General features: G+C 41.2%; 1 protein-coding gene across 1 annotated transcript in view; it reads left to right on the forward strand.

Moving 5' to 3' along the window:
- Positions 1-22250, forward strand: part of PRKACA (protein kinase cAMP-activated catalytic subunit alpha) — a 73822-nt gene that overhangs the window by 40651 nt on the left and 10921 nt on the right. Inside the window, exons 2-4 of the mRNA XM_032210217.1 lie at positions 7864-7925; positions 16916-17044; positions 17134-17232. Of these exons, the coding sequence (XP_032066108.1) occupies positions 7864-7925; positions 16916-17044; positions 17134-17232 (290 nt within the window). The remainder of the gene's footprint in view (positions 1-7863; positions 7926-16915; positions 17045-17133; positions 17233-22250) is intronic.

Below are 22250 nucleotides of genomic sequence, written 5' to 3' on the forward strand. Positions count from 1 at the left end.
AACTAATAGATACACACATATAAAGCAATGGGGTTACTGGCAATGATTAAACAATCCCTGTAGGAATCCAAAACCTTGCACTCCAAGATAGAAACAGTCCCAATCACCCTGTCTTTAATAGAATGGAGGATTATTTGGGATAGGTTAGAAAGCCACAACAGTTTTATCTGTTACAGCTAGAAATACAATGCAAAATTTGTTTTATAAGGACTTGTGTGATTTTTATATGATGTCACCACTGGCCTTCTTGTAGATGGACCCCTCTAGATTTATGGAGATTTTGACATGTTAACTAAGAATTTTAGAAATTTTAATCAAGTAACAATTTGTAAGGAATGTGGGCTCTCTTGAAACAATATCTAACAGATGAGTTACATTTGTTTGCCAATGACAACTGTGTTCTCTAGGGTTTCTGTCTGCTTCTCTCTCTCCCTCTCCCTCTCCCTCTCCCTCTCCCTTGTAGAAGAGAAGACTATGGCTGTCTATAGGGAAAACTGAGTGGTAGATCCCATTCTTTGCACGTAGGATGTCTCTTTTATCCTATGAATCTCCAGATAGACCAAGAAAGACTAATATAAAGAATTGCAGTTTTGCACTAGTTAGCTATAGTACTGTGTTAGATGGACCATGGTTCTCTGATTTTTGTGATAGTAAGTGGGGCCTGTGTTCCACTGCTCAGAAAATATTTATAAGATACACAGAAGGTAATAATCACTCAGTAAACAAATTGTTTAAAACAGATGTGTCAAAAATAAACATTATAAAACCTTAGGATATTAATTAGGGAAATAAAAGGGGTTAGGGTTGAATTTGTTAGATTAAGGAAAAAAAGACGAATATTATTGTATTGTAGCATGGACTAGTGGGGTTCTAAAACATCTAGGGAAAAGGTTACAAAAGAGTACAGGTCCACTTTCTGCTGAAATGGAATTTTGGTCAGATGTCATAAAGATCATAAGGCAAGGCACTCATGTCTTCAATTTTATGACATTTTTTGCAGTGGTTGTAAGCAAATCCATTGCCACGCTGAGCATTTTTTGCCAGAAACTGATGGTAAATGCTGCTTTCTGTGGGGGGGGGGGGGGAGACGTCATAAATCACGGTCACATGGCAGCAGGATGCTGTAAATAATGGTTTGTGTGGGCTGATAGCTGAGCACCCAAAATGTAATGACATAATTTGGAGGGTGGGGGGCAGAATTACGAACTTTTAATCCAGGTCCTAATTACCTTTTGGGAGTCCCTCATAATTTGGAACAGTCGCTAAGCAACCAGTCATAAGTTGAGGAGAGCCTGTTGGAATGTTTCTGCAAAGCAGTCTTCAAGTTGGATAATTCACACATGCTGCTTAGTGGTAAGTGAGATTCAAAGTGAACAAATGCATAGTATTCCCTGATAGGACAAAAAAAAACTATCTCTGTACATAAACTTATGGGATCTAAATTACAGAGAGGTAGGACCTTTGAGTCAGCTCATTGTGCTGCTGAAAAGAACAATCCAGACAGTAGACAAATTAGGAAAAGGATTGCAAATGAAACTAACATTAAACATTGGTAGTCTGCTTACTCTCAGAATACCATGCAATTTCAAGACTAATTTCAGAATATATATTGTAGAAGAATGTAAAGGAGAAACTAAAGAAATGCATAGAAAATATAGAATATATACTATGCATTTTGGTAGGAATTGCCTTTAAAGAAAGTCTTAAACAACATTTATTAATGCTGTGAAGAGAGAGGAAGCATTCGCGTTTCAGAACATTGTCACTTAAGGCTAAAGAGTAACATGACAGCAAAAAAATTCAGGACAAATTTTAGTTAATTACTATTTTATGTGATGGATAGTGAACGCAAGAAATTCACTGCAGGAAATTTGGCTAGCTGTTTCCCAAAGGCTTTAAAACAGTATCATGTATTGCAGGTAAAACTATTAATAGCTGTAAATCATACGAATTGTAAACAAACAGATTATATCTCTGCCTACCAGATGCTGTGGACAAACTGTATGGAATAGTTATTGAATCTATCATCTTCTGTTTGCCATTGTTGGAAAAACCATACTGGTCTAGATCAGAGTGTACAGTTGTGAGTCACAATAAAATATAATTTTTGTTCTGGCCTTGTCCATTATTATTTGAACCTCGCAGCGCTTTACTCGACAATCAGCTGTGGCCCTTGGATATTTAATGTTGCAGAGGCAATCCTTAACATATTTGTGCCTGAGTAAGAATGCATTGTAGTCTCATAGAATAATAATGTACATTACACATTTAAATGCAATACATATTTCATTTGTGAGAAGATTCCCATTTTCTCTGGTACAGTATAAGCACTTATTTATACCCTTATAAGTTATATAAGGGTATAAATAAGTGCTTGCTATTGAACATGCTTATCCTGCCCAGAGTCAAGGCAGTATATGCGAAATGAACAGATTTTGTCATCTAAAACTCAGAAGTTAGGATAAGGCTGTTGTTTTAACAACTGTCCTCTCCCTTAGGCTGAGAAAAAGGTTGTGCATAGGAGTAAATATTCTTGGTCCAAGTTGAACTGTGTCTGCCACACCATGATTGTGATGAAAGCTAGGGGAGAACATTGCATAAAATATGGATTATGTAGGAAGCCCCCTGTTATTAAATAGTTTATTATACCGTAGGAAATAAATCTTAACATGGTTTATATAACATACTTACCCAGGTTAGTTAACAAATAACTAATGCATTCACAATGTGTGAAGCTTGCTTATTATTAACCTTAGTTGTGATCATTGCTTTTCTTTTCTGTGTGTTGTGCAGGTGAGGAGTAGACAGTTCTGCAAAGCCAACCTCTCTAGGTGGTCTTTGATTCAATGAAATGTAAAAACTAAGAAAAGGGATTTTTCAGGAACCAGCTTAAGAGGGTTATCAATGTCTTAAGATTAGATTGTGTTCCAAAATAAAATAAAAGATAAATTACAAATGAACAGCAGGGGGTCAATCGCTTACATCAAATTTCTGGGACAACTTTATTTTGTCCTGGTGGGCCATCTGAATTTTAAGAATTCAGATTCATATATAAGGGAGGAAAAAGGAATATCTGACTCTTAAGCATTTCATCTTTATTAATGTATTTTTATTATGGAGACACATTTGTATACAATGATGTTTATGAACTTATAATTTTCTCTTAACCTGGAAGCTGTTACAAGCAAGTACCATGAACTTTGTCATGGACAGAACTCAAATATGAGGAGTTTGTCTTTCATCCCAACTTTCCCATTCTGTCTAACTGTTCTGCTTAAAGAATACAATGGCTGCTAAGGCTTCCCAGTGATAAATTTATATGCCGCTGAATCTTATGATTCACAATGGTTCGATTCTTCCCCTGCTAAGATAATAAGGGAATATATTATATTAGTTGGAAGTTGTTTCATGTGCCAGCATGACTGCCTGCCTAAGGTGGGGGACAAATTAGACCCAGTGATGAGTCTTGCCTTAAGGCTTGTGATATTTTGCCATAAACTCAGATCCCTCTGGTTATAAAAGAAGTGAATGATCTGAGGTAGAGAAGGGAACTGCTACTCTGGATGGGTCATATGGAGCCTCAGCATAACATGGAGAGAGCATACACAAGAGAACAAAATGCTTGATTTTTCTCTGTAACACAAGAAATTGCTGTGAGAAGTGGGGAAAAGGCTGCAAGAAAGTGTAGGCTAGTGTCTCTCTATAAGTAAAGATAAAACTAGGTCAGACAGGCTGTGAACTGCAGCTACATGTCTGCGTGTCTCAGGAAAACTTCTCTGCTGCATTGTGAAGGAATTGGGAGGACTGGTGTGAAAACATCGATGATGGTGCTCAGCAGCATTTAAGGCAGCCAGGTGGCTTAGTGTAATTTTTGCAAAACCACATATTTTAGGATTTGTTTATTTTTTCTCCTGGAAGAAAGTGCAGTCCTGTGATATAGGAAAGAAAAAAAGCCTTTTTTTTCTAGAAATAATAGTGGCAGCACAAACCTCTGAGAGTCAGGGTTCTGGGAATGTACTTCCAGGCCATGTTTCTGTATCCAGTGTAGAATTGGGAAGGGCTTTTTTACTCCTCCAGCCCATTTTAAGTAAACTGTAATATCTTTTTCCCTAATAGTGGGCCCCTGAGGATTCAACTTTTAAGTTAAGATATTTAGAATAACTACGGTTTGGAGACTTCCCTAATACAGTAGTGTGAGCGTAAATAGACACACACTCCTTACTATTCAAGCAGTACTACTTAGTTTTGTCTTGTAAAATTTGTCTTCCATTTCCTAATTGTAACATTGGCAAGATGCCGTCTCTCAGATGGAGACTTTGGCATGAGGAGTTAGTTGCCTGATCGCTTAAGCTGTACAGACTCAGCCTAGAGCTATACCCTTTGCTTTCTAAAGCCTATTCTTCATGTTGGCAGATCTCCATAAACTTTGAGCTATTTCATGGCAAAATCCAAATTTTTATAATTGAGAACAATATAAAGCTTACATAATGGACAGAATGAGGGTATGATTATTTGTCTTATAACCATCCCAAATTGTTTAGTAGTTTTAAATAATTTAAGTAATTAAGTTGTGGGCTCTATTTCTCTTCCAGATTTGCACATGAAAGTAACATCATTAATTATGTTTATTTTACTGTGGTGTAATTACAACAGAGAAAAGGCACTGGAATTTCTGGATTCCTACTATTTAGGAAGAAAGATCTCTCCTCTCCGTCATACCCTCAAATGGGTTTTGGAAAGCCTGTCTAGCTCTGGAATTCACCCAACTGTAGATATTACCTTAGTGCATAACCAATAGCTTACTAGATGAGATCTCTGGCTCAACTAGTCCAGCTTTCTGAACTCAGTAGCCAACCAGCTGCATAAGGAAGCTCATTAGTCTTCCAACAGATGGCCTTCAGAAGCAGTCACATTGCTATCAAGGCTAATAGACATTGATTCCCATGACTTCTATTCATTGGTCCAAATCATTTTTGTAGCCAGTCAAGTTTATGGTAGCAGATTCCAAAGTTTAAGTATGTGCGGTATAAAAAAAATCTTCCTTTTGTCTCTCCTGATTCTTTCAGGATTCTGTTTTATTGTGAATTCATCTTTCTTTATGAATAGGCTTTCTCAAAATTAATCCATGTCAATGAGTCCTGTTATGCATTGAATGTATATAGTTTAAGGTGGGATGCTCCCGGATCGGGCGAACCAGTAGTAGTGGCAGCGGGAGGCTCTCCCCTCCCGCCCAGACGCTTCTGCACATGCACACCCAAACCAGTAGTAAAAAAAAATTGACAACCCCACCACTGCTATAGTTGTGTTAAGCCCTGCTAAAATGAAACTAACCTTTAGATGACCCTCACTGTTAGCTCCAACTGTTTTGGAAGGAAACTTTGAACATTCATATTTGGGTGGGTTTTTCAAGCATTATGATTGGTTAAGACCCTGTGGACTCAGAGTATAAATTACAGGCAGTTTTGAGCCAATAAATGCTGTTGAAGCTATGCTGATCTGGTGAAGCCCACTACACAATAAGTCCTAATTGTGTGGTCTTATATTTTGATAGAAAGGCTTTTTCAACTGAAGCATTACTAGGATAATAAATATTTACGGATCTTAGAAGGGATCTTATTCCAGAAGATAGGCGATGTAACAGAATAGCAGCCAGCCAGAAACCTTGGGAGACAGGCAGTCTCTCGAATAATCGACCCCATGCCGTGTAAGGGCTTTGTAGATAATAACCAGCAGCTTGAATCAGACCCGGAAGTAACACAGATGACAAAGTAAAGCTTTAATGTGTTCACCCCAAAACATGCCCACCACTGCCCATTCCTTTGTATCTGGTTTAGTTGAAGCTTCTGAATGGTCTTTGAGAAGAGCCCCATGAGAAACATGTGATATTCAAGCTATGAGGTTACCAGGGCATTCTTCTGGCTGAAGGACCTCCTGATATAGGAAGAAGTGCATCTGGCACACCAGATGGAGATGTGCAAAGCTTTTTTGGCTACCTGCTCTTTGAACGGGGCTGTGAGTGCAGGATGACTTTGAACGGGGAGGACTTGGAGAAAGTATACACTACTTGGTACCAAGGAACATATGTGAGACATGTTCTCTTTTTCCTATGTGCTGTGCTTAGCCCAGAAAACTTGCATATAATCTGGTTTGTGGTGTGCAACTACCAGGGAGAGAGAGAAAATGTGTATTTCCATACACACATTATACAATATCTAATTATTGCTTTAAACATATAAACATCGCTGCAGTTGCTGTTTTCCATAAATTCGTGGTGACTGCAGAATGCTTAAAAGGAGTATCTTAGTTGCAAATACCTCCATTTTTTCTCAACAGTTTGGAAGTATTGAATGTGTTCCAGAAGAATCTGTGCATGCCTAGATTTTTCTGAGAATTTCATTTCTGGAAAATGCCCCATAACTGCAAATTCAAAAAATAAATAAATTTTAGGATCTGTCATGAAACTCTCCTTAAAGAAGGAAGGTATGCACGGAACTTCAGTCATAAAAGCAGTTGTACCAAATTCCAAGTTTTTGAATTTGGCAATTGCCATCTGAGAAAAAAAGCTTTTTAGTCTTAATAGCTAGTGGGTTCACCACTGCATCTTTAATTCTGTTTATTCATTTGTTTTCTAAAACCTGAATGAGAGCTCAAAGTGTCTGTACCTCACTTGGTCATATTGTAATAGTTGCTTGCTCTCAATTAAATGGCTGGGATTCCTGAAACTGTATGTGGCATGTAAGAAGAGATAAGATTGGTCTTTGTTATCTCAGCATTTTGAAAACCCAAGTAAGGCAATCCTAATTTTTTTTAAAGTTCATTTGTAGTTTTAAATGGTGTTTTAATGTACAGATAGTCCTTGAGCTACAACAGTTAGTTTAGTGACCATTCAAAGTTACAAGGCACTGAAAAAGTGACATGATCATTTTTCACATTTATGACCATTGCACTAATCCCCATGGTTATGTGATAAAAATTCAGCTGCTTGGCAAATGACTTTTGTTTGTAACAGTTGCAGTATCCTGGGGTCATATGATCACCTTTTGCAACCTTCTGATAAGCAACGTCAAGGGGGAAGCCCAATTCACTTAACAATCAGGTTACTAACTTATTAACTGCATGATTCACTTAACAACTGTGGCAAGAAAGGTCATAAAATGGGGCAAAACTCACATTTAACAAATGTCTTGCGTAGCAACAAAAACAGGCTCAATTGTGATTGTAAGTCAAGGACTACCTGTACTTTGGTTTATTTATCATCTTGGTGACATCTCGGGGAAGTTTCTAGTAAAAAAATGCTGATACTTCTCCAATATTAGGACATTACCTTGGAGCTGCAAAAATCCAAAGAGTTAATGTTTTCTGTAGCTTTTTCCTGCCATCTAATGGTCATCCATATTTTTGCAACACATATAGTTCAGCCCATTAATTATTATGCTGATAGGCTATAGATGAGCAATTATAATCTAAAACAGGTGATACAGTAGCTTTTTTAATTTACTACTGTTAGAATAGTATGGATTTAATAGGTAAGTCTTTATCATGTGTTCAGCCAGCCATTGATCAATCGATCATTTCTGATCCAGAGTATAATAGCTGTGTCCTGGAGTGTGTATGCTATTTTCTACAGTCCTGGAAACAATGACTCCTTACAAGTCAGACTTGTTAAAAGAGGCTCCTTCTGGTCTAATAAATGAATCTAGTATTCATCAATATGCCACTCAAAGGAGTGAGAGAGAGAGACTTGTTAAAAAGGGACTCTTGCTTCCCATTGAAGCCTCCTCAATTTATATTATTCAACCATTGAGGTCTCCAAGCATCTTTCTTCCTTTTCATCATTGTTTCTTCCGCTCTGCTTTCTTACAGTGAAGGAGTTTCTTGTAAAAGCCAAAGAAGAATTCCTTAAGAAATGGGAGAATCCGTCACAGGTATGGTGATACCCTTGCATTTCTCATAGCCAATTCTTCTTTTTTCTTAGGAATAATGAAATGAAAATTTTTCTTTAAATGGGTCTTTAAAGAATGTCATTCTTTAAAATGACAACAGGTGTGTAAAGGGAACCACAAACTGGACTGAAACTGCATTTAAACAAGTTTGTCAAGAATTCTAATGTTGTCTTGTAAAATGCTGGCACACCTAAAAACCAGTGCCATGATGGAGATGTGCAGTTTGATGAAGAGTTACTCATGTTCTTTCAGATATTTTGAATCTTTGCATTATTTTTATGAGAGCTTCATATGGGTCCAACGGATATACAAAGAAACAAAACCCACCAAAGTTTGGAAATTGTTTCATTTATTTCATAACAGAATCATCCAACGTGTAATATTGTCAGCATGAAAATATAACCATCCTACCCCCATCAGTTAGTTCAGCTGAAAGCATACCAGTATGTATTTCAAGTTGCTGGTGGTTACCTATTTTAAAAAACCCTTCCTGGCTTGGGGCCAGGCTACTTACCGGCACATCTCTCTCCACTGGGGCCTATGCATCCTGTTAGATTTAGCAAGAGAGGCATATTCTGGGTTCCATCCATGAGAAAATGCCATCTGTTGGGACCCAGAAGAAGTGCTTTGGGATTCATTCCTTGGAATATCACCCACTCAGAAATAATCCTCCTGGCCTTTCACAAGTCACTAAAAACACAGTTTTGTTATTAAGCCTGGGGCCCTGATAAATATAGGTAAGCCTGTTTTGTGGTTATGCTGAGTGTTTAGGAGTGAGCCTGTTGTCTGGTTAGTCTGAGAGTTCTTGGCTGCTGTTTTATGCTATTTTGGTTATTATTTATTCCCACTGTTTTTATTCTGCTTTAATTGTTAGCTGTCCAGAATTGTGTATAAGAGATGGGTGATAGTATACATTTCCTAAATAAATAAACGCCTATATGGGACTGAGTACTACATTAAATAATTGAGGCTATTTGGGGGCAGCTCTGTCCAATATAAATCTGACAAACCTTGACTCCCATCACCCTATGAAGTTTTCACTACACAGATTTTAGAAATGCATAATAATATGCTCACAAATTCAAAATCCAAAATTCTCTGTAAAATGTAGTTATTTATTTATCCAACCAGTTTGGAAGAAGTTACAAAACCATTTTCAAACTCTGAAGTTTCACAAATTCACAGAAGGAATCATAGTCTTGAAGACTAGATTTGAGATAATAGCTAAATCTTACCAAGAGTTGAGTGCAAGATAAAGTCAGCAAGGTCATAAAAACGCCTAGAAGAACATTAAGGGGTTTAGAAGCTTCTCTCACTTGTCTAAAATTAGAGTTCATGGTTTCACCAGCAGAAAAGCACTAAGTACAAATGGGAATGTGACATAGCAGAAGCCATTGATCACTAAGAAGAACATCAGTCATTGCTTTAGTTTTGCCCCAAAAATCATTTGAATAACTATCCACACTTAATGGAGGAATGTTCTACGCACAAATGAGTCAAAAGTGAGATTTTTTGGGCTATTTAAGTGCTAGTAAGTATGGCGGTTACTATGCATTGCATTCATAATTATCTCATAACTCGCATGCCAACTGTCAGACCTAGAGTGGTAGAGTGGTTTGCAATATACTGTTGTTCCAGGACTAGGACAAATTGCCACCAGGAAGGAAGGAAGGATTCGGTTTCTATTTGAAAATTCCACATGAGAATAGAAGCTGAAAAATGAAATACAAATGGATCAGGAAGACTGTAATCCTACATACTTGCAAAGCAAGTATGCAAGTTAATGGATTGAAGGAGAACAAATTCAGTTTTAGAATGGCCAAAAAAAATACCCTAAATCTTATTGAACTGTTGTGACAACATTAAAATAAACATTTTATGCTAGAAAATCCTCTAATGTTGTTGAATAGAAGCATTTTGCTATGAAGAAATAAGCCCAGGAATGGGATACCCTTAATGACCAGAAACATTTGAATGCAGTTATGGAAATTAAAGATATTGTTACACAGTTATTGAATGTAGGACATTGATTATTTTTTCATACTGGTACTTAGCATGTTCTCCTAGGCGCTGCTTGGAGTGTCCAAACATGGGTTAACTTCAGCATGCTGCCCAAGGACTGAGTTCAAATCTTTGTGTAGCCACGCCTCCTGTTCCCCACAGACGCTCAGTTTTAAAAACTTAGTCGCCCTAAAAGGATGCAGTTGGAGAGTTCCAGTCCTTGAACAGCAAATTGGACTCTCCAAGTAGTTAGTGTAGCCTTTTTTCTTATTTTTGTGTTTATCATATAGTGTTAGGATTCTTTAAAAATTCACTGGATAAAGATTCATGGCTAATTAAAGCGCAGAACAGGTGCTCGGAACGCAGCTGATTTCCACGACCACTGCGGTTGAGGCACAACAGGGAGGCTCGTCAGCGGCTGCTGGCGAGCTCTGAGGGCAGATAGGCAGGTAGGGACCCCTCTGAGTTCGCTGCCAGCGCTTAAAATTTAGAATGGAGGCTCTACTGAGCTCTCCGAACTTCCGGCAGCTCCCCGGTGCGCTCTGTAGCTTGCAGTGGTCATTTTGGACAGAAAAAAAGCAGCGCACGTTATTTTCAAGCCGTTTGCTTTGCTGCAACCTGGTTTCCACAGCAGATCGCCACCTGGAGGTCTTCTTAATTTGGGATCTCGCTCTGGGTCTCCAGGCAGGTCTGCCCCTCCCCAGGAAGACTATTGAAAACGGCTGCAAGGAGTTTGGCTTCCTCGGGCCCTTCCTTGCTTTACCACTGTGTAGATCTGCAGCGCCTTGGAACTTCCATTTTGGCGCCAAAATATTGCTGACTGTTACTGATCCCGGCAAGGCCCTGTTTTTCTCAGAACTTGGACTGAATTAAAGGGGCATACTTCCAGAACTATTGCATTACTGGGATTTTCACATCTATAGCTCTGACTGGGAAAGAAGTGTACCATGGCCGGCAAGAACATCTCTGAAGCCAGGGATTAAACTGAACCTCCTGCTAACAAACGCGGCAGGCCCAACCCTGCTGCTAAGGGGGATAGTGCAGGCTGCTCTGCAAAAGGGAAACAGCCCCAAGCCAAGAAAGTCTCGAAAGTTGAAGCAAGGTTGGCTGAAAGGAGACAGAAGGCCCTAAAGAAACAGTTTCAAAAGGCAGTTAGTGCCCAGGCACAAACTGTGCAAGCCAGGGAACCACCTCCACCACCAGTTTCTACAGACATTCCCTTGGTGGAGACTCCACGGGAGGGCTCCCCATCTCTGGCAGACGATGGGGATTTTGGATTCTCTCCCAACCCTTCCAGGGCTTCCCCCAGGTCTCTAATTTCCCCTCTGGAGGAGGTAGACATGGAAGAGGCCTGTTCTCTAATGGGGAAGAGGCTCCTCCCACTGGCCCTAATGCTGGGGAGGCTCCTGAGTTATCCCAAGCAATGTAGGAGGTGGTTCAAGAGCAATATCACAGGGGATTGCTAATGGCATCCAACAACTGGTTTTATCCTTGCCCCTCTTGAGCAAAGCCAAAGCCAGAGGGCAGAACACTAGAGTTCCCCCTCAACCCTCCGGGGCCTCCCCTCCTCCTTCCTCAGCGATTATGGAGGAGGTCTTGAAGCTTCTGCAAGTGGATGATCCCATAGTGGCACTGACCTCCAACTTGGCCCTTCCAGCTGACCTACTGGAAGGTCTGAAAGCGGAAGACAAAAAGGTGGAGAAGGCCTGTCATAAAACTCACATGGCCACTGCATGGGCCATGAAGGCCTCCTCTTCCTACTTCAGCAGGGCAGCACTATTTTGGCTTTGCAAGCTGTTAGCCAACCTCCCTGCTGGGGATACTAGGTCACGCCAAGATGTAAACAAGATCATTGCAGCGGTCGAATACTCGGCCGATGCTTCACTTAACGCAACAAATTTTCATCAAGGGATATGGCTTCAAATGTGACCACCCACTGCTTGCTGTGGCTATGTCACTGGCAGGCAGACATGAAGGCTAAGTGGAAGTTGGCCTCGGCACCCTTCAAGGGTGGCAAGCTATTTGGGGAGGACTTGGACTCTGTCCTGATTGAGTCCAAGGACAAACGGAAGATTTTACCAGCAGTCACCAAGAAACCAGACCGCAAAGGTCGGCCCTATTTTTGTAGGCAGTCCTTTCGGAACAATGATTCCCCTTCCACCTCGGGGAGCTTTGGCAGGTCTTATTCCCAATTACAGGACTGCACCCATGATAGGGCATCCTTCAGGGACAGACCCAGGCAGCAGGGGAACTGCAGGTCCTTTTGAGGGGGATTCTCCAACCGCTCCTTTTGCAGATTCAAGTGACCATCACCGGTCCCCTCCCATCGGGGGTCGGCTTCAGCTTTATGCCGACCAGTGGGAGGAGACAACAACAGACGCTTGGCTATTGAACACCATTCGTCACAGTCTCACCTTAGACTTCCTATCCCTTCCTCCTCGGTCCTTCATTCGTTGCCTCATCCCAAAGTCACCCCACAAGCGACAAATGATGCAGATCCAGCATCTACTGGACATAGCGGCCATAGAGCAGGTGCCCCAGGGTCAGGAAGGCAGGGGATTCTACTCAATCCTCTTTCTGGTTCCCAAAGCTTCGGGAGGGGTGAGAGCCATTCTGGACCTCAAGAAACTCAACATCCACATAGCGTACAAGGCGCTTCAAGATGCAGTCCCTCCAGACCATCTTGAGTTGCATCAGGCAGGGCGACTTCCTGACTTCAATCGACCTGAAGGAAGCATACCTGCATGTTCCCATTCATCCAGCGCATCGCAAGTTCCTGAGGTTCCAGTTTGCAAACCAACATTATCAATACAAGGCTCTCCCCTTCGGCCTGTCATCGGCCCCCAGAACTTTCACCAAGCTCCTGGCTGCTGTCACTGCACACCTCAGGACTCGTCTGATGAGGATCATCTGCTACCTGGAAGACATCCTGTTAATGTCTGTGTCCAGACAGGGCATGGGAGGATCTCGATGTCACCGTCCACGCACTACAGCAACACTGGTTCTCAGTCAATCTGGAGAAGAGCCATTTGGAACCTACCTCCAGGATTCAACACCTGGGCACTGTGATTAACTCCAGGGTCTTCCTCATGCAGGAGCGAAGGGACAGCATCACATCCCTAATACGTCAGGTCAGGAAATCCAGGTCAGCACCTCTAGTGACTCTGTCTCGGCTGCTGGGGAAGCTGATCTCGTGTATCACTGTTGTTCCATGGGCGCAGCTGCATGCATGGAAACTTCAGTGGTTCCTTCTCCCCATACAGCGACGCAAGGCCAGCAACTCCAAGAGGGTGGTCACCGTTCCCCCAAGAGTGGTTTGGTCGTTCGGGTGGTGGCAATCCCCAGCACTAGCGAGGGGATCCCTCTTCAAGGAACCAGAGCGCCTGGTCATAACAACAGACGCCAGCTTATACGGCTGGGGCACTCACCTACATGTGACACAGACCAGGTGGTCGCAGTCGGAGCTCGCCCACAACATAAACTGGCTGGACCTCAGAGCCGCCAGACTTGCCCTGCGCCACTTCCGTCGATTCATCGAGGGCCATCATGTCCTCATTCTGACGGACAACATCGCCACCAAAGCTTACATCAATAATCAGGGTGACACTCGATTGACGGCCCTGATGTCAGAGGCAGAAGCGTTGGGGTGTTGGGCAGAATGCCACCTCGAGTCCTTGAGGGTGGACCACATCTCCGGGGAGAACAAGGTGACGGCGGACTGGCTGAGCAGAACGACCATCAGCAACTCGGAGTGGCAGCTTCATCCATCTCTGTTCCACAGCTGACGTAGAGGTTCAGTCTCCCAGTTCTGCCAGTCCCGAGAATGCTCAGCTCCCCCGGTTTATTTCAAGGTTCCACTGCCCCGACGCGGAAGGGACGGATGCTCTTCGGTGCCGCTGGCCCCGGGACTGCTATACGCATTTCCGCCCCTCCCACTGATACCCCAGGTGATCAGGAAGATCCTACTGGAGGGGGCCAAGGTACTGCTCGTAGCTCTGCACTGGCGACGGAGGTCCTGGTTCGCCGACCTTGTCAGTCTGTCAGTGACCGAGCATTGGCGCATTCCTCAGGAGCAGATTTCCCTCTACTAGGGGGCCATTGCTCACCCGGACCCTTGATGGCTTCAATTGCCTGTGTGGCATTTGAGGGGGAGCTCCTGAGGCAGGACAACTTCTCTGGCAGAGTCATCCATGCTATCCAGGTGTCCAGGAGACCTTCCACTGTGCCGATCTATGACAGAACATGGACCAGTTTCTCTTCTTGGTGTCACTCCCATCAAATCATCGCCACGGCTGCGACAATTCCACAAATCCTGGATTTTCTACAGGACAGCTTAGACAAGGGTCTTGCTCCCAATACACTTCGGAGACAGATTGCAGCCCTGGCCACCATCTTGTCCAGAGACGATTCTCAACTGCTCAGCAAACACCCAAGGGTTCGCAGCTTCCTGAAGGGGACTACCAACTTACGCCCCCCCGACGGTGCACCGTTACCTGACTTGGGACTTTTCTATAGTCTTGCAGACCCTAACATCACCGCCAATCGAACCTATTCGCTCAGCTAGTCTACGACATTTGTCGCTCAAAACTGCCTTCCTCATAGCCATTACTTCGGCGCGCAGAATGTCAGAGCTAATAGGGAGGACCTTTGAATCATACATTTGGACAGGGTCATTCTGTGATTGGAGTTGGACCCAGCCTTTTTATCAAAAATTAACAGCTTATTCCACAGAATGCAGGAGGTGATCTTCCCTGACTTTTGCCTGCACCCTAGCCATCCGAGGTGGTGCAGTGGTTAAATGCAGCACTGCAGGCTACTTCAGCTGACTGCAGTTCTGCAGTTCGGCTGTTCAAATCTCACCGGCTCAGGGTTGACTCAGCGTTCCATCCTTCCAAGGTGGGTAAAATGAGGACCCGGATTGTTGTTGGGGGCAATATGCTGACTCTGTAAACCACTTAGAGAGGGCTGAAAGCCCTATGAAGCGGTATATAAGTCTAACTGCTATTGCTATCCCAGGGAGCGGGTCTGGCACAAGCTAGATGTGCGCTGCGTTGTGCGGGTATACAAAAAGAGGACAGCCTCCTTTCACAAGTCGGAATCGTTCTTTGTTTCATTCCAACCTACTTCAATGGGCAGGAAGGTGTCATCTTCCACCATAGGTCACTGGCTGCGCACATGCATAAAGTTGGCCTACAAACAACAAGCCAGGCCTGTTCCTCCTTGTACAACAGCACACTCTACGACGACGGCCACCTGGGCCACCCAAGCACTCATTGAGGAGATCTGTCAGGCGGCCACTTGGTCCTCGGCGTCTCCGTTCATTCGAAACTACAGACTTTGCCTCGGCTGAGGCTTCGTTTGGAAGGAGGGTCTTACAGCGGTCCTTGCAGCCACTGTTAACCAGGACGTTCCTTCTTCCCAACCTAGGACCACATAGCTTGGGTATGTCCCATGTTTGGACACTCCAAGGAGCGCCTAGGAGAATGACCGTTGGCTTACCTGAATGGTCGTTCTCTAGGCGCTGTGGAAGTGTCCAACCCCGCCCTGGGTTTTTTTTCTTGGATCAGTATATGACCTTGCACCATAAGACACGGACTTTTCTATACAGCAACCTTTGGATCGGATACCTTCGTTTTTAAAACTGAGCTTCTGTGGGGAACAGGAGCCGTGGCTACACAAAGATTTGAACTCAGTCCTTGGGCAACAAACTGAAGTTAACTCATGCTTGGACACTCCCGCAGCGCCTAGAGAACGACCATTCAGGTAAGCCAACGGTCATTTTCAGAAAATCTGAAAGGTGGCAAATAGTTTTTTACAAAATTAAAAATGTAGAGGTATGAAAACTTTTTGCTTTGACTCTTTAACTCTGGCCATTGTTGTTTTCAAAGAGCTCGTCTTTGAAAGTGCTCGTCAGAAACCTGTCCTCTGTCACTAGTACTTACCCCAGATGCAAATATTTTGATGTTAATATGAATTAGAATTAGAGATTCTGAGGGGAGGGGAAGTTTAGGTTTCAGTTTGTTTCAGATTTGCTATTTTTATGGAAATGAATTGAAAAACTTTATTTCAGTAATTAACCAATGCAGGAAATGATCTGAATACTGATTATAGCTGAAGCATGAGAGAGCAGACCATGGGGTATAAACTGAAAACATAAAGTTCAAAAGCAGGAAAACCAGCTTTGAATCAGTGTTAAATGTTCAATCTCACTATTATATAATTAGAAATATACCCATGGTTCAGTTTCCTGCTCTTGTGATTTAAAGTTTATTTAGTGTTTTATATGTAAATAATCTTGAAATATATAACACCTTTTTTCTCTTTGAAGGACATTACTTTCCATAAATTTAGTTTGTGGAAGCTATCTGTCACTAAAGATCAGCAGTGTTTATCCGGATGGTTGTATGTCCCAGGAGTGGACAAATGATACAAACTGTTCAAAAATATTCAGTCGCCCGCAGACCATGTTCTAAGTAGCAAAATGTAGTTCTCAACCTTAGAGTCTAAGATAGGCAGTATTTTTTTCTCTCTGTGTTCCACTATCTGCTTTATGCCTGGTTGTCTAACTAGCTCATTGGGGATTTATTACGCTGTTAGACTACAAACTTCAGGCTTTGGTGGTGTTATTTTACTATTTGATAGGTGTCGTTGGCTAGAGATAAAATATATATTAATCTACTCTTGGTGGATTAAGTTTGCTTTTACTGTATGTGCTACTAGCCTACTGAAAGGATTTATATCTTGTGCCCTCTAGTGGTGGAATCCTAACTCTTTCAAATCCTACATAAGATATTGATAATAGACGAAATTAATAGTTGAACGCTTGGCCCAAACATAATATAGCAAAGGAAGAGGGCTGTCAATCAGACAAAACCTAATCATCCCACAACTTGAAGCTTTGTCTCTCCAAATGTAATAGCTATAGCCTGTTATATGAAGCCATTTCCCCCATTTTCTTTCTCCTTTTGCAGAACACATCCAGTTTGGATCATTTCGACCGGCTCAAGACCCTGGGTACAGGCTCTTTCGGGAGGGTGATGCTTGTGAAGCACAAGGACTCTGGAAATTATTTTGCCATGAAAATCCTTGATAAGCAGAAAGTAAGTCTGGACATGTTGATGATCTTTGGTTTGCAAATAAAGTTTAAAGAGGAAGTTGTATCTGACTTGATCTCCTTTCTGTATTGTAGGTTGTTAAACTGAAGCAGATTGAGCACACCCTCAATGAAAAACGCATTCTTCAGGCTGTGAACTTCCCATTTCTTGTCAGGCTAGAGTATTCTTTCAAGGTAGGTAATGTCAAGGAAAAGTCTTTCTCTCTCACCTGCTGGATTCCTAATTCTCTGAACTTCTGTTGCTCCAAAGTGGTCGGAAATTTTGGCTCCAAAGAAGAATTTTCCTTTCTAGAGATAATGAGCAAATGAACAGAGAGTATCTTCATATAGTGTCCTTTGCAATTAAAACACATACAAACACTTAGCAAAACTTTCTCATCATACATTTTCTGCATGTACTAGAAGGGAATGAATAGCTCTCAGTGTTGAAGTGCCAGTCCTGGAAATAGATCTGCCTCTGAAATGAATATGTAACATTCTGAATGTGTTTAAAATGTCTTAGTGACAATTTCATAGGGGGAGCCTAGAAAAAAATACTTTGAAATGATCAATATGAAACTGCCATAGTGAGTACATAGGTTTAGTATATGTAACACGAGATCATATGCTTTAAAGACTTGATCATTCCAAATGCTGGTGTCAAACTTGATCACGTCACGTGATGTATCGTGATGTTTTCTACCTTTGCGGAGCTGGGGTGGGTGTGGCCTCTGCGTGATGCATCCGGGCTGCCAGTTTGACAGACCTGCTCTAAGGGTTTCTGTTAGTTAACCCACCTGTCAGACCAGATTATAAAAAGCCATTATGCTCAACCTATCTTTGCTATAAAGTGCAAAATGAATTTTAAAATCCTTCTGGTATTTTCCATGTTTATAACATAAGATGAGCTAAGCTGTGTTGATATTGTGTCTGGGTTTTGCTAAAAAAACCTTGAGGTCCACCAGATGCAGAAGAATAGATCTAACATGAAAGACTTATGAGTCCAAGAATGTGTTCTGAGCACTGGAATAACAAGCGAATGGCCTTTCCACTCAAAAATCCTCTCTGGGTTAATAACTTCCTGTGTCCAAACTTTGTTTTATTCTAATAGTTTAATTTATGATTGAAGGAGAGTTGTTACTGTTGTTAAACATCTAGGAGCGACAAGTCATCTTTATTGGAAATTACCAAAAGGCTTACCAGAACATGCTGATCTACCTTCTGCCCAACCTTGACCTAAGATTATGAGCTTAATACTTGTCTGAAAACATGCCCAGTTGAGATCTGTGCTAGGTATTTCCCCAAGCATTGCAGTCCTTGACAATAAAATACCAGTGTTAATGACTCAATCTGCCTGAAATGTTGTACGTAGTTTATGCAGTATCAGAACTGTACAACTTGTAGAGTGGAAAGGGTAAATTGATAAATTAAACTCTAAAGGAATTATCATCCTGCCAATCTGTATTTTCCATAGCTAACAAAGTGCTGGAGGCGGTGAGAAAGCTTAGAGATGCTTGGGAGTGCATATTTTGGGGCAGTGGGTAATAGTGTATTTATTACTTTGTTAAAAACACCCTCCAAGTGCACAAATCTCCTTGGTGAGACACATGATGTGCAAACCTTGTATATTGTATAACATCTGTTGACTCTAGAGATAAGGATTGAAAGTTAATTCTAAACAATTGTTTATTTAGTAATTAGTCACTTTTAAATTTATGGCAGTGACTTCCTAACAGCAATATTTAGGACTGAAATCTTATGTTAAAACATATCTGCGCATATCTAATTTGTTCCATTGCGAGTGAGAATAATGTGTAGAACTGAAATAGAGGTGGTAATCAATGGGTTTTTATGTTACTTCTTAAGGTTGCAATAGCATTAAGGACATAGAATATAGGTAGTCTTCAACTTACAACCACAATTGACCAAAATTTCCATCCCTAAGCAAGATAAGTGAATTTTGCCCTATTTTATAAACTTTCTCGCCATGGTTGTTGAGTGAATCACTTCAGTTATTAAGTTAGTAGCATGTTTATTAAGTGAATCTGGCTTCCCCATTGACTTTGCTTGTCAGAATGTTGCAAACATGACCTAGGGATTCCACAACTGTTATAAACAAAAGGCAGTTGCCAAACATCTAAATTTTGATCATGTGACCATGGGGATGCTTCATAAGTGTGAAAAATGGTCATAAGTCACTTTTCTAAGTGCCATTGAAATTTCAAATGGTCACTGAAGGAACAGTTATAAGTTGAGGACTACCTGTAGTTATCAAGCCAAGATCTATTCTAGTCCAATATTCTCCTTTTTCATAATGACCTCCAGATATCGCTGGTGTGACATAGACAATTGAGAGTGACATATCCCTCTTCCTCCAATGTTCTCCTACAACTCGTATTTGATAGCCCATACTAGATTTGTGGTCTATTTATTTGTGTTCCTGGTGGCCATGATCATGTCTTATAATATTTAATTCCACCGTTCAATTGATCAAAAAAAGTGTTTCGTTTGTCCGTTCTAGTCACTAAATCAGCTTTGTTAGATTACCTCTGGCTCTAGCGTTTTGAGAATATGAGGAAAAGAAAGCTTGTCTGCTTTGCCCATGCCATGCCTGATTTTATGTAGTCTAATATAGTTGTTTTTCTTTTCAATTGATTCTAGCCTTTGAAGGGAAGATATTTGAATTCTCTGATCATTTTGTTATCCTCATTTGTATTTATTCCAACTCTTATATCACTTTTTTAAACATAGCAATTGTAATTGTAAGGTATAATATTACTATTTTTGACTCCTAGCAATATCCCAATAGTTGATAATTTTATTTTCAGTCTCATTTCTAATGATTCCTAGTAGAAAATTTGCATTTTTCACAGCTGCCACAGACTTAGCTGACCTTCATTTATCTGCAACCTCTAGAGTCTTTTTGTTTTTTGTTAGTTGCATGAAGCTCAGACCCAATTTCTGTATAAGAAAATTTGCTGGGTTTGGGGGTAATGCAGACCACTTTACACTACTTAAATAGAACTGAACTGTTTGCCATTTGGTTAATTAGTTACTCATTTTAAAGAGCTTCTTCTAGAACTCTTGTAATAGTATGAAAATACCTTTCATAGAAAATGAAGGTAAAATGTCTGCTTTTAAATACAATCTGCTGTCAAGCCAGAATTTACATTTGTGCACATATGTGGTATAAATGAATAAGGATGAAGAGCAGTTTGCAGGGCTGCTGTGAAGCGTATTCTAAGCATCCAATGGGTGAAGTTGCTTGCTCTAAGTTGAATTCTAGTAGTACAGTTCTTATGGAATTGACTATGCCATGATCTGACTGTGTGATTTGGGAAGAGATTGAGCCTGTTGGTCCCAAGAAAGTGGACAGAATCCTCAAGACTGTAAGCTTGGCCACCTATGTATTAACATCTGTGTCATTCCTAGGTGGCCATGGCTGCTTGAAGGTGATGTGTTGTTATCCAGCTGCTGGTTTGCATCCATGGGATGAAGTAGATGGTGGTTCATGTGCCATTAAAGAGGCAGTTGCCTGCCGCCTTCTCAAGAAACAATCATTGGGCCCAATGATACTTTCATCTTGTTTCCAATTTTCCCTTTTTAGGCAAGGTTGTGGAGACGGTAGTTAGGCTGCAACTTCAGAGAATTTTGGATAATACAGATTCAGGTCCTGTTTCAAATCTGAGTTTAATACAGAGATGGCATTGATCAAACTTGTAAATAACTTCTGGAGGGATGGGGATAGTGCAGTCATTCTGACCTTCCTTAATCTCTTAGAAGCTTTGGATACCATCTGTCATGATATCCTTTTAGACAGACTTAAGTTACTGTGATCCTCCTTCTTTCCCCAAGATTGATTCTAGTGCCCTAGTCTCCTGTTCTGTGGAGTCTTGCTCCTATTTAACATCTACATTAATTTACTGGCCAAAGACATCTGCTGGCATGGAATAAGATCACCATATCCGTATACTGATCATACTCGGTTATTCATCTCTACCTCTGGTCAACAAGTGATGCTATCAAGGTTTGACTCAGCATGAGAAGTTACAGTGGTCTGGATAGGAAGAAACAGGCTTTGGTTTAACTCCAATTAGATTCAGTGGCTAGCCGTTTTATGCAGATTTTCCATCTTTCATTATGGGTGGCGTAGCATTCCCCCAGGCAGAAGTGATGTGCAGTTTAAGAACTCTCATTTTCTCCTGGAAGAGCAAGTGGCAACTGTGGACAGGAGAATCTTTGTGAATTTTATTTTATGACTCAGATGTGCTAATTCCTGGATTGGGATACCTCCCAATCCAGGAATCAGCACAACTGAGGCATAAGATAACTTTAGTCCCTCATGGCTTGGAGTACTGTAATATACTCTACATGGGGCTGTTCTTGAACTGTATTTGGAAGCTGCAACTGGTTCATATTTTGGATAGCAGATAATTACAGACTGGACATGTCCCAATGTATCCATATTACACTACCATATGCAAACTACATTGGGCTCCAGAGGCTTCTGGGACAATTCAAAGTACTGGTTATTACTCTGAAAGCTCTTCATGGCACAAGATATTTGTGGACTACCTATCTGTTATTAGTTATGTTCAACCCACCAGATCCAACAAAATTGACATGCTCTGGATGCCTTCCATCAAGCAATGGCAACTAATGAAATCCAGGAAGAATGCTTTATCTGATATGGTACCTGCCCTATGGAACAGCATGTCTCCCCCTTCCCACCCCAACTCCCAAAATTGGATAGACCTATTGGCTTTTATAAAGGTTATGGAAAAACTGTACATGATGGACCAGTGTTGAATGAATCCATCTCTTAAGGCACGGTAGTATATTGATTGGTATCCTCTGGCAATTTTTTTCTGTTTCCCCCATGCATTTTTATTATTGTTTTTAAGTTGTTTGTAAGTTGCCCAGTTGTTGAATTGTATGGCTATATAAATAAAATAAACAAAGAAATGTTTTTTGTGGTTGTGTGTGTGTGTGTATTTCAGGTTTTCAAGTATAGACATTGCTGGTGGGGAAGGAACAATGCACTTATGCACATCAATTCCCTTTGTGTATAAAAGGAATAGATGGAAATAAGTAAAGTAAAATTAAATTAGTATAAAGATTGGAGAAAAGTAAACAATGCAAAATGTTCCACTTTTGGAACAATTTGCTATTCCAACAGCAAAATGAAGGTTGGAGTATTCTGTAAACTAACA

This window comes from Thamnophis elegans, chromosome 2 (assembly GCF_009769535.1).
Source record: "Thamnophis elegans isolate rThaEle1 chromosome 2, rThaEle1.pri, whole genome shotgun sequence".
Lineage (NCBI taxonomy): Eukaryota > Metazoa > Chordata > Lepidosauria > Squamata > Colubridae > Thamnophis > Thamnophis elegans.